The 13,827-nt window shown below is 44.1% G+C and overlaps 1 protein-coding gene across 2 annotated transcripts in view; it reads left to right on the top strand.

The window, feature by feature from the left end:
- Positions 1-13,827, top strand: part of SLC9A8 (solute carrier family 9 member A8) — a 47,475-nt gene that overhangs the window by 26,699 nt on the left and 6,949 nt on the right. For both annotated transcript variants that reach the window (XM_077253307.1, XM_077253306.1), the window contains exons 8-12: positions 738-881; positions 2,773-2,911; positions 3,435-3,540; positions 12,746-12,862; positions 12,968-13,050. In XM_077253307.1, the coding sequence (XP_077109422.1) occupies positions 738-881; positions 2,773-2,911; positions 3,435-3,540; positions 12,746-12,862; positions 12,968-13,050 (589 nt within the window). The remainder of the gene's footprint in view (positions 1-737; positions 882-2,772; positions 2,912-3,434; positions 3,541-12,745; positions 12,863-12,967; positions 13,051-13,827) is intronic.

The raw sequence follows: 13,827 nt of genomic DNA on the forward strand, positions 1-13,827 counted from the left end.
AAACAACGCGATTGTGGGTAGCTGATCAGTTATTATGGCTACTGGCAGTCTATGTGTGTCTGGCATGTATGAACTTGCTGTAGCTGGGTTTCATTAATCCTCTTATCTCTCACAGTAATATCGCAAATGCAAGTCACCTTAAAGTCCTTATTTAAAAAAAAAAGTAAAAATCGCTTTAATTTTTTTCCTTAGATATTGAGAAAAAAATATATAAAATCTTAAATCAAACAACCTTTTTCCAAAAAGTAAATGGCAAAATGTGAATATCATGGTATACCATGCTTGTTATAAGCTAATAAAATTTCTAAATATTTATCCTATACGGTTAACGCCAAAACTGAAAAGAAGACAATTGAAACGCCAGAACTGTTTTTTTGCTTCTGCACTTCCACCAAAAAATTGCAGTAAAAAGCGATCAGAACATTATATGCACCCCAAAATTGAATCAACAAAATTTCAACTTTGCACTCATAAAACAAGCCTTCACATCTGTCCATTCATAGAAAAAAGTGACTGGTCTCACAAATTGGCGACAAGAAGTCACATATGCTAACGTGTATGCACACAAGCATACCCACAATTTTATATCCACGCGTAGTTTACAGCTGCGCTGTAAAAGACAGAATAGGACGGTGTCTTATTCTATGTGTCATGAAATAAGGTCGAGGGGTCTGGGAAGTGAATTTGGGGTGGCTTGAGGGGGAGACTGACGCGTTACTCTGCCATTTTTCTGCCAGCTTTGCCTTTGGATCACTAATCTCTGCTGTGGATCCCGTTGCAACAATCGCCATATTTAACGCTCTGAATGTGGATCCTGTGCTGAACATGTTGGTGTTTGGAGAGAGCATCCTAAATGACGCCGTCTCCATTGTCCTGACCAAGTAGGTTTTACTGACACGAGTGTTGTGATCTTCATGTTACAATCTGGCAGACTCCTCATACATAGCCTGACCGTTGTCTCCATACGTGACCTTTCATACACTGGTTGCTACAGTTCTTCATATAATACTGTTCAGACAGACTCCTCAGTGTAGTTTAGCAATTCATACATTCTTCATACACACCGTGTCCCGCTCTGAACACAGACCTCACACAATCTACTTCTGCTCATCCTATAGCCCTCATACAGTCTGCCTTGGCTTCCAGACCTCACACAGACTACTCCCGCTTCTCAGACGGCGCCAATACACTACCTTCTTCTGCTAAGCATACAAGACTCTTCATTCAGTCTGTACTTCATACAGTTCTCATGCACAGTCTTCTTACAGACTTCATACATCCTCTGTTGTTATTAAATCAGAAAAATGTACTTGGTAAGAAAAATGTTTAGAATTGAGAGTCCTCAGTGGTTGATACCTTTTAATGGCTAACTGAAAAGATGGTAACAAATTGCAAGCTTTCGAGACTACTCAGGCCTCTTCATCAGGCATAGACTAAAAGAAATTCTGGTAAGAAAGGCACTTCATAATAGATGTATCAACAAAACCCCAAACATAAGGTAAATGTGGGTAGACAAGGAAGAGATGCAAACAATTAGATACAACTTAATCAATGTTATTCAAATATATAGTAAAAACATATAAAAAAGCAAAATGCTGTAAAGTGACGCCGAACAATGGTGGATAAATGTCCTGAATAGCAAATAGTTATGGGGGTGAAAAATTTCAATACCTCCCCTTAGCCAAATAACAAAATAATTAAACTATACCAATGGCTCAGAACATGGTTATAATCCTCCAAAAAACATCCTCACTGTGGGGACAATCATAATAAAAAATTACACTATGTAACATAAGAGACAAGAAAATATATTAGGTACCTCCTTATATGAGGACAGGGAAAGGCTGAGTAGAAAAATAACCAATAGTATTAGCTACAATAATGCAGTGCTGTCAGACAGGTACCAAACTTGTCAAAGGGTAAATGGAATAAATAATTACTACCTATGAGCTATAAGTCAGCCACTGGAGGTGTGCTCGACGTCCCCTCACCCTGACGCGCGTTTTGCCGCCAGCTTCTTCCGGGGGTATGGAATTTTTTGGATCTCTCCTTTGTCTCCCCACATTTACCTTATGTTTGTGGTTTAGTTGCTAAACTCTGTTATAAGAACTGTATGAATAGAAGGAGCAGTGTGCTCGCTATACAGATTGCTTCTGGCCTTTATATATTCCTCATAACAGTTTATCCCACTCTTCATTTGAATTCTCTCATACAATTTGCTCCTTCTCTTCATACAGTGCAAATACACAGCCTGACCCTTCATTTTGTATATCACCCTTCAAATGCAGCCTGCTTCTGCATTTCACACAGAAACTCACAAAAACTCTTCATAGTTGGTCTCCTCATGCTCTTGATAGAAGACTCCTCATAAATAGTCTGCTCCTGCTCTTCATACAAGACCCTTCAAACACAGTCTCCTCCTGCTCTTGATTGAAGCCCCCTATACCCAGTATCTTACTGTCTTTGATAGAAGACCCCTTATGTACAGTCTGCTCCTACTCTTTATGCAAGACCCTCCATACATAGTCTGCTCCTTCTCTTCGTACAAAGTCTGTTCCTACTCCTCATACAAGACTTTTCATACACTGTCTTCTACTCTTCATACAAGACCTTTCATACACAGTTTGCTCTGCTCTTGATAGAAAACCCCTCATACTATTAAGACTGCTACTGCTTTTCATACAATATCCCTCATACATGGTGTGACCTGGATCGTCAGATAGTCCTCCTACCGGGTCTGCTATTGTCTTTTATGTCTTGTCTCATTGGCAGCACAGCAGAAGGACTTAACAGGGACCATGTATCGGAGGTGAATGGATGGCAGACCTTCCTCCAGGCTTTGGCTTACTTCCTGAAGATGTTCTTTGGTTCTGCAGCTCTTGGAACACTGACCGGTCTTATTTCTGCATTAGTATCCTCCTTCATGCTTAGACAATGTGTTCCTTTCAGCGCTTACCTCCTGCAAAACAAAACTTTTGTTATTTGTGAAAGATTTTACTTTCTCGTTAGAGACATGATATCCATCTGTTAATAGTATGTAGAGATGTATACAGAACATCTACATGCACATAAATCCAGGGCACACAGGAACCCTGTAGAGATGAACCGATACACAATTCTGTCACTCATTACTGTGATTGCTCTCTAAGGAATAGATGACTTTCCAATGGCCATCTCTGGTGATGGTGTCTTTGTGGCCCTTGCTCATTGCCCTACATTCAGACAATTTTAGATTGTAACTGTATGAGCTGGCGGTGAGGACTTGTGGGCAGCAGTACCTTTGATGCTGTCTTCAGCAAGTTAGAGCTATTGTCCAGTTAGTCCTTGCCCTTTATCCTCCCTGATCAAAGGCTCATCACAGGGAAACTGTGCGAGTTATGTCCATGCCTTTATCCCATACATCCTGGTGCCTGTTTCTCTTGACTCAATGTCAGGTTTTGAAGCATCTCGACCTAAGGAAGACTCCGTCCCTGGAGTTTGGAATGATGATCATTTTTGCCTATCTTCCGTATGGATTGTGTGAGGGGATTTCACTATCAGGTGAGTGCTGGTGCTTGCTTTCGTGTCAGAAATGAATGGAAAATGTCTGTCCATTAAATCAGCAGAAATTCAAAGTCCACCAACTATTTGTGTATGATAGCCATATGTGTAATTGTAATGTTAAAGGAGCCAGATGTGCTGGCCATTCTGGCCTGGGAACTGTGTAGTCTGTCTGACACGGTGTTTTCTGGCCTGAGCACAGGTCCACTTTCTGGTACTGTGTATTCAGGCCTGGATGTAGTGTACAGTCGTTGTTTTCACACAGCTGATACTTCATTCTTTTTAGATCTTTAGTTTGATGTTTCTCTGGTTACTGAAGTACAATTATCAGCGTTTATTAAGTTTTTACATTTTGACTGACAAATTCATCAAGTTAATGTAAATACTTAATATTTACAGCATTGACACTAAGGCTATGTTCACACAAGGTGTTTTTGCTGTTTTTTTGTGCAGCAAAAACTTTTCTCTTGGCAGTAAAGAAGCTGCAGAAAAAATGCAGGTTTTGCTTGTTTTTTCTTGCGTTTTTTTGCTGAGTTTTTGTCATGCTACATTTGTCTGTTGTGCAAGCTGATAAGATTTAGTAACAAAAAAAAAATCACATTCTACTTTATAAGGTTTTGGCACAAAAAATGCAGCAAAAACTGATACCTGCATTTTTTCAGTAGGTTTTCAATACCCATTACTTTCAATGGGTGAAAAACGCTGAAAGTGATGACATGCAAAAAAACAAGCAAAGCACAAATTACTGAGGACAAAGGAACCAGACTGTGTGCATGAGATTTCTGAAGTCTAGTAGACTTTGCTGGCACTGTAAAACACAGCTGAAAATTGGCATAAAAAAACACGCCAAAAATGCCACGTGTGAACGATAAACATACCCGTATTATTTAAGACTTCTGCCTGCAGCCAGATATCAGCTTCTGGGCCAAATCCTGACTGATGACCGCCCATTCTTGTCTAATTGGCGCATGGAGTTTATCACAATTTCTGTGTTTTTCTTTGTCCTTCTGCTATTTGAGGATTCACCTCAGGTTTTCAATGATATTGAGATCTGTGGAATTTCCTGTCCAAGGACCTAAAATTTCGATGTTTTGTTTTCTGAGCCACTTAGTTTTATCACTTTTGTCTTGTGAAATGGTCTCCATATGCGGGGAAAAAGCATTGTTTATTACCATATTGCTTCTAGAGAGTCAGGAGAAGTTGCTCTTAGAGGAGGTTTATATCTCACTAGATGCGGGCCCGATTCTAATGCATCGGGTATTCTAGAGTATGTATGTATGTATGTACGTTGCGCTGTGAGTGGGGGTTAAATTCCGCTCCAATATCGCTGATTGGTTGCGGCCGGCCGGGCGCGACCAATCAGCGAAGCGTGGTTCAAGCATGGCCAATTCGCGGGCGGACTGCGCCTGTCGCTGATTGGTCGCAGGATGTCGGGGGGGTTCGGGGCGCGGGATGTCGGGGGTTCGGGCAGCCTGTACTGCAGTTTGCGGCGCCACCTTCCTCCGGCCTGCAGGGGTCGCTGTGCTCTGGAGGCGCCGCCCGTCCTTTCCTCGCCGTCAGTCCCGGAAGCCTGTGATCCCGGCTCGACCTGGCTGTGCTGTGTGCGGCCGCCCCTCTCCTCCTGCGAGCGGCCTCCCTCCGCCTCCCTATCCCGGGGCCTGAGCTCCAGACCCCCAACCGCCATGCCGGGCCTGCAGGCCGGGAGCAGAGCCCGTGTGTCCGCCGATGTGAATACGAACTGGGGGTAACCAGGGGCTCGGGTCCGGGATGGGGCGATACATTGCCTTACGGGGGGGGCGCTGACTGGAGGGAAGTATGGAGGGGACACTGACTGGAGGGGAGTAGGGAGGGGCCAATTCGCGACTGGACTGTGCCTGTCGAGCCTGGCTGGCCGATCAGTGACGCAGAATTTCCGTTACAGACAAACAGACGCGTAGACCCTTAGACTATATATATATATATATATATATATATATATATATATATATATATATATATATATATATATATATATATATATATACATACATACAGTGGGGCAAAAAAGTATTTAGTCAGTCAGCAATAGTGCAAGTTCCACCACTTAAAAAGATGAGAGGCATCTGTAATTTACATCATAGGTAGACCTCAACTATGGGAGACAAACTGAGAAAAAAAAATCCAGAAAATCACATTGTCTGTTTTTTTATCATTTTATTTGCATATTATGGTGGAAAATAAGTATTTGGTCAGAAACAAACAATCAAGATTTCTGGCTCTCACAGACCTGTAACTTCTTCTTTAAGAGTCTCCTCTTTCCTCTACTCATTACCTGTAGTAATGGCACCTGTTTAAACTTGTTATCAGTATAAAAAGACACCTGTGCACACCCTCAAACAGTCTGACTCCAAACTCCACTATGGTGAAGACCAAAGAGCTGTCAAAGGACACCAGAAACAAAATTGTAGCCCTGCACGAGGCTGGGAAGACTGAATCTGCAATAGCCAACCAGCTTGGAGTGAAGAAATCAACAGTGGGAGCAATAATTAGAAAATGGAAGACATTCAAGACCACTGATAATCTCCCTCGATCTGGGGCTCCACGCAAAATCCCACCCCGTGGGGTCAGAATGATCACAAGAACGGTGAGCAAAAATCCCAGAACCACGCGGGGGGACCTAGTGAATGAACTGCAGAGAGCTGGGACCAATGTAACAAGGCCTACCATAAGTAACACACTACGCCACCATGGACTCAGATACTGCAGTGCCAGACGTGTCCCACTGCTTAAGCCAGTACATGTCCGGGCCTGTCTGAAGTTTGCTAGAGAGCATTTGGATGATCCAGAGGAGTTTTGGGAGAATGTCCTATGGTCTGATGAAACCAAACTGGAACTGTTTGGTAGAAACACAACTTGTCGTGTTTGGAGGAAAAAAAATACTGAGTTGCATCCATCAAACACCATACCTACTGTAAAGCATGGTGGTGGAAACATCATGCTTTGGGGCTGTTTCTCTGCAAAGGGGCCAGGACGACTGATCCGGGTACATGAAAGAATTAATGGGGCCATGTATCGTGAGATTTTGAGTGCAAACCTCCTTCCATCAGCGAGGGCATTGAAGATGAAACGTGGCTGGGTCTTTCAACATGACAATGATCCAAAGCACACCGCCAGGGCAACGAAGGAGTGGCTTTGTAAGAAGCATTTCAAGGTCCTGGAGTGGCCTAGCCAGTCTCCAGATCTCAACCCTATAGAAAACCTTTGGAAGGAGTTGAAAGTCCGTGTTGCTAAGCGAAAAGCCAAAAACATCACTGCTCTAGAAGAGATCTGCATGGAGGAATGGGCCAACATACCAACAACAGTGTGTGGCAACCTTGTGAAGACTTACAAAAAACGTTTGACCTCTGTCACTGCCAACAAAGGATATATTACAAAGTATTGAGATGAAATTTTGTTTCTGACCAAATACTTATTTTCCACCATAATATGCAAATAAAATGATAAAAAAACAGACAATGTGATTTTCTGGATTTTTTTTTCTCAGTTTGTCTCCCATAGTTGAGGTCTACCTATGATGTAAATTACAGACGCCTCTCATCTTTTTAAGTGGTGGAACTTGCACTATTGCTGACTGACTAAATACTTTTTTGCCCCACTGTATGTATATGTGTGTGTGTATATATATATATATATATATATATATATATATATATATATATATATATATATATATATATATATATATATATATATATATATATATATATATATATATACCAAGTGAAAAAAGGAAGGCAGCACTCCAATTCTTGAAAAGGTGAAAAAACTGTGACATTTATTTCTGACCCACATCTCTATACGACGTTTCGGCTCACACTGAGCCTTTCTCAAGGGCTTGAGAAAGGCTCAGTGTGAGCCGAAACTTCGTATAGAGATGTGGGTCTGAAATAAACGTCACAGCTTTTTCACCTTTTCAAGAATTGGAGTGCTGCCTTCCTCTTTTCACTTGGTATGGTATTTGGGTGGATGAGTGGACCGTCCTGCCTAGGAGGCTTGGCACCTATTGGTGAGCTTGTGCTGTTTCCATTTTTTATACATATATATAATATATAGATATATACATACACATATAGGCTGTGCAGCTACTCGGACATATACGGAATATAGCTCTATCTGGCAGTGTAGTAGATAACACAGCCCACACAGTAGTATACAGCACAGCCCACACAGTAGTATACAGCACAACCCGCATCTCTTCCCCCCCCTTCCCCCTCCGAGAATGGCCCTACAGTCCAGTAAAAAAAACAACACATTCCTCCCCTTGTGCCCGCACTGCTCCTGTCTCGGCGGCTGCCACTGCACTGCCTGGGACACAGTGAGTGTGCGATGATGTCATTGCGCACCCGCAGTGTCAGAGGTAGAGCGGGGAATGATGGGAGAGGGAGCGTCAGGTGACGCTCTCTCCTCCATCATTGATTTGAACTGTACCGGCAGACACCGGTGTAGTTCAATGCGGCGGGGGAGTCGGGTCCCCGGAGCCCTGGCTCCCGCACCCAGGCTCTCCGCACACGCAGGACTCCGGGTGCCCGCACAGGATAGGTCGTCACAGGCCGGCATCCTCACAGCCCCCTCTGCCCTCCACTCTTTGCCCTCTCCCGATCCTCGGCTTCCTCCCCGCCTCCCTCGCTCACCCGGGCCGGTACACGCACTGTCCAGACGCTTCCACGTTCCCTCCTGGTCGGTACACTCTCCCGCTCCTCTCTCCTGTACACCAGCAGTGATGGTGGAGACCACGCCCCTTCCCGGAAATCCCACGTCGCGACCTGCCGCGACCAATCAGTGATGCGGGATTTCCGTTACAGACAGAGAGATGGACCTTTAGACAAATATATATATATATATATATATATATATATATATATATATATATATATATATATATATATATATATATATATATATATACACACACACTATATGGTGGCCCGATTCTAACGCATCGGGTATTCTAGAATATGTATAGTAGTATATAGCACAGCCCACGCAGTATATAGCACAGCCCACGTAGTATATAACACAGCCCACGTAGTATATAACACAGCCCACGTAGTATATAACACAGCCCACGTAGTATATAACACAGCCCACGTAGTATATAACACAGCCCACGTAGCTGCTTAGGCAGCATCAATAGTAAAAAGTTGGTCACACAGGGTTAATAGCAGCGTTAACGGCCTGTTACACCGCGTTATGCTGAGGTGTATCGCAGTTAGTTTAATGGACTGCTAAACCGCAATGGGGGAACTGACTGGAGGGGAGTATGGAGGGAGCACTGACTGGAGGGGAGTAGGGAAGGGCAAATTCGCGGCCGGACTGTGCCCGTCGCTGATTGGTTGCGGCCGGCCGATCAGCGACGCGGGATTTCCGTGACAGACAAACAGACGGAAGTGACCCTTAGACAACTATATAGATACTAGATGGTGGCCCGATTGTAACGCATCGGGTATTCTAGAATATGCATGCCCACGTATATTGGCCAGACACGTAGTATATTGCCCAGCGACGTAGTATATTGCCCAGCGACGTAGTATATTGCCCAGCCACGTAGTATATAGCCCAGCCACGCAGTATATAGCCCAGCCACGCAGTATATAGCCCAGCCACGCAGTATATAGCCCAGCCACGCAGTATATAGCCCAGCCACGCAGTATATAGCCCAGCCACGCAGTATATAGCCCAGCCACGCAGTATATAGCCCAGCCACGCAGTATATAGCCCAGCCACGCAGTATATAGCCCAGCCACGCAGTATATAGCCCAGCCACGCAGTATATAGCCCAGCCACGTAGTATATAGCCCAGCCACGTAGTATATAGCCCAGCCACGTAGTATATAGCCCAGCCACGTAGTATATTTCACAGAGCCACGTAGTATATTGCACAGCGACGTATTATATTGCACAGCGACGTAGTATACAGCACAGAGCCACGTAGTATATTGCCCAGCCACTACTATATTGCCCAGCCACATAGTATATTGCCTAGCTACGTAGTAGATTGCCCAGCCACGTATGTCACAGGTTAAGAAATAAAAAATAAACATACTCACCTTCCGATCCGAGGGCCCCTTGTAGTTCTAACATACTCACCATACTTGTAGTTCTGTCGCCTGTGCGCGGTACAGGCGGCAGCTTCCGGTCCCAGGGTGTGATGACGTTGCGGTCACATGACCGTGACATCATGGCAGGTCCTTCTGCCATACGATCCTTGCTACCGGAACCTGCCGCTTGCACAGAGCGGTTACCGGACGGTGGCGAGGAGCGGGAAAGGCAGTGGAAGGTGAGTATATAATGATTTTTTCTTTTTTTAAATTATTTTTAACATTAGATCCTTTTACTATTGACGCTGCATAGGCAGCGTCAATAGTTAAAAACTTGGTCACACAGGGTTAATAGCGGCGGTAACTGAGTGAGTTACCCGCAGCATTACGCGGTCCGTTACTTCTGGCATTAACCCTGTATGAGCCGTGACTGTGGGGAGTATGGAGCGGCCGCCCGACACTGACTGCAGGGGAGTAGGTAGGGACTAATCGGACTGTGCCTGTCGCTGATTGGTCGCGGCAGCCATGACAGGCAGCTGGCGAGACCAATCAGCGAATGAATAACCGTGACGGAAGTTGCCGACAGAAGCACAGACAGAAAGACGGAAGTACCCCTTAGATAATTATATATATATAGAAGATTGTTTATTCATGGCAGTGTTCTTAGGCAAAATTGTGAGTGAGCCCCCTCCATGGATGAAAAGCCCCCACACATGAATGATCTCAGGATGCTTTACTGCTGGCATGATACAGGACTCATGGTAGCTCTCACCTTTTCTTCTCCTTACAATTATACATCCAGATGTCCTGAACAGTCTAAGGCTACGTTCACACTTTGCGGGTTTTGCCGCGGATCCGCAGCGGATTTGACACTGCGGATCCGCAGCAGTTTTCCATGCAGGGTACAGTACAATGTTACCCTATGGAAAACAAAACCCGCTGTGACCACGCTGCGGATTTCCGCGGAAAAAGCCGCGCGGCTTTTCTGTGGAAAAAAAGAAGGAGCATGTCACTTCTTGGTGCAGAATCGCAGCGATTCTGCACCCATAGAAATGCATTGATCCGCTCACTTTCCGCATGGGGCTGTGCCCACGTTGCGGGAAGTTAAGCGGATAATGTGCCGATGGTACCCGGGGTGGAGGAGAGGAGACTCTCCTCCAGGCCCTGGGAACCATATTTTGGTGTAAAAAAAAGAATTAAAATAAAAAATGATGCTATACTCACCTCTCAGCGCTGCCCGCGGCGTCCGGTCTCAGTTGCTGTGCGAGCAGGACCTGTGGTGACGTCGCGGTCACATGACCGTGATGACGCCGCGGTCACATGACCGTGACGTCACGAAGGTCCTTGTCGGCACAGCCGCCTGCAGCACCGAGGAGATCCGGACATCGGAGGGTGAGTATAACCAATTTTTATTATTTTTTACATTACTATTGATGCTGCATATGCAGCATCAATAGTATAGGCAGAAACCCGCTGCGGAAACCGCGGAACAAACCGCGATAAATCTGCAGGGATAACCGCAGCGGTTTTGCCCTGCAGATTTATCAATTCCGCTGCGGGAGAACCCGCAGAGCAGGCCGCAAAGTGTGAACGTGGCCTAAAGGGGTTTTATCAAAGAAAATAACTTTACACCAGTCCTCTGCAGCCAAATTCTTGTACTTCCTACAGTTATTTTCTCTGATGAAGCCCCCTTCAGACTGTTTGGGACATCTGGAAGAATGATTGTCCAGAGCGCTACAATGAGTTGTGTCATGTCAACAGTAAAGTATCCTGAGACCATTCATGTGTGGAGTTTCCTATGATCCATGGAGAGGGCTCAATCACAATTTTTCCTAAGATCCCAGATCACCGCCATGAATAAAGAAAAGGATCTAAACATCCTCCAAGAGCAACTTCTCCCAACCATCTAGGGGCAATTTGGTGGTGAACAATACTTTTTCCAGCATGATGGAGATTATTTCACAAGGCAAAAGTGATGACAAAGTGGCTCATTGAACAAAACATTGAATTTTTAGGCCGGGAAACTTTCCAGATCTCAATTCCAATGAGTACCTGTGGTCAATCCTGAAAAAGCGGGCGAACAAACAAGAATACAGAAATTGTGATAAAGTCCAAGCACTGATGAGACAAGAATGGGCGGTCATCAGTCAGGATTTGGCCCAGAAGCTGATATCTGGCTGCCAGAGCGAAGAGTAGACGTCTTGAAAAATAAGTGACAACACTGCAAATGTTGGGTATTTCCAAAATCTTGTGATAACCAAAATTTGTGTCAGTGTCATAACATTTGGCCACCACTCTAGTCTGTCAGATATGATGCATCCTGGCCTGGATGCTTTGCAGTCCATCTTATTTGGGCTATATTGGCCCTGACTCAGTATCGTTTCTGATTCCTAGAATTATGGCCTAGCTTCAGTGTTGGCTGTCTGATAACTGTATATCCAGAGCCTGGGTGCAGTATACTCTTTCTGTTATGATGAACTCTGGCTTTGGGCGTGGTGCATACTAATGATGATATTCTAACAGCCGTACCCAAGAGAAAGCGCTCTGGTATAATGACACAATTATTTACAAATTGCAATAGGTTAAAATATGACCACCATGCCACCTAACTGATAAAACCACTTTTTTCACTATTATTAAAATCAAGTGTCCTGCATTAACTGAATTATTGTAAAATTATGACGGGTGCCTTTCCCTGTATTATCTTATTCATTCATGTATTTTGATCACTGTTCGTGGATGGGTAGCAAAAGGTAGGATATAATCGGTATTTGTAGCATGTCTGCAGTACACAACTAATTCATTATAATGGTAACACAAGTTGTAAATTCACTGACACAGACTCCCCCTGACATGTTTCGCCGTGTCACGGTGTTTTCAAGGGAATCCTTATGACCTGGGATATTTGGCCTGAGTACTGCATAGCCTGTCTGCTGTGGTGTATTTTGGTTTGGCTGTGGATTTACCGTAGTCTATTATATGGTGAATTCTGGCTTGGTTGTGTTATAGTTTGTTTGATACAGTGTATTCTGGTCTGGGTGTGATGCCGCTTTCCCAGCCATATATGCTGAATATATTCATATCATGAGATGAGACCGACTCTAACAAGTCAGCATCATTTATTTCAGGTATCATGGCCATCCTTTTCTCAGGGATTGTGATGTCTCATTATACTCACCACAATTTGTCACCAGTTACTCAGATCCTTATGCAACAGACGCTGAGGACGGTGGCCTTCCTATGTGGTGAGTGATGGTCGTGTTGGGTGCCTGGTTTCTTCTATGCACCGGTGGGTTTTAATGTTTTCATGTCTCTCATGGTTTAACTGGGTTTGTTCTCGTCACTTCTAGAAACCTGCGTCTTTGCTTTCCTCGGCCTGTCAATATTCAGTTTTCCGCACAAATTTGAGATCTCCTTTGTGATCTGGTGTATTGTAAGTATGTGCAATTCATCAATATATATATATAATATATGTATGTGCATACATATCCTCTCATACATTGGCATGCACAACAGACTTGGCCGATTCCTGGATTTCATCATACCTAAGCGAATAGTCTTCATTTGCAGGGAGTGTTGGTTTTTTTTGTTATTTTTTAAGTCACTTTTTTTTGCCTGTCAATTTGAATTAGTTGCCTTCAAAATGGCGCACGTGGTTCTTAAATTTTGTGTAAAGTCAAAATTTCTCTCTTTTTTTATTTTAACCATTCATATGCAATTTTAGAGGAAAAGTCACATGTTCCACAAAATGTGCTAAAAAATGTATGGGGTTTATAAAATTAATCTGGGGAGGGACTACAGTACATTTGCGCAAACTGTCATATTTGATGAATTGGTCTAAAACATCTAGAGGAGACACATTCATGTAAAAATCCAAAAATTGACTAAACCACAAAAGGCAACTTTAACTACTTCCAGACCACCAAAGTTCTCCTTCGTCTGGGCGGTCCCAACTTTACTTTGCAGTGATGTTCTAAAATGTCAATGCAGAGCTGTTTTCACACGGTCATGCAGCTGCAGGAGTGGTGAGCTTGTGGACAGAGACTTCCGGACTTCCCATAGAGAAGATAGTTTATTACCATCTCTGCCTTCTGAATCGCTGTATAGCCAGTGCTGAAGAAGTGCTGTGTGTATAGTATAGGAAGCGCTGTCAGTGCTTCCTCTTCAGGACCCAGTTATGTGATCGCTGGGTGAAAGGAGGAAGCAGTAG

Source organism: Ranitomeya variabilis, chromosome 4 (assembly GCF_051348905.1).
Source record: "Ranitomeya variabilis isolate aRanVar5 chromosome 4, aRanVar5.hap1, whole genome shotgun sequence".
In the NCBI taxonomy this organism is placed as follows: domain Eukaryota; kingdom Metazoa; phylum Chordata; class Amphibia; order Anura; family Dendrobatidae; genus Ranitomeya; species Ranitomeya variabilis.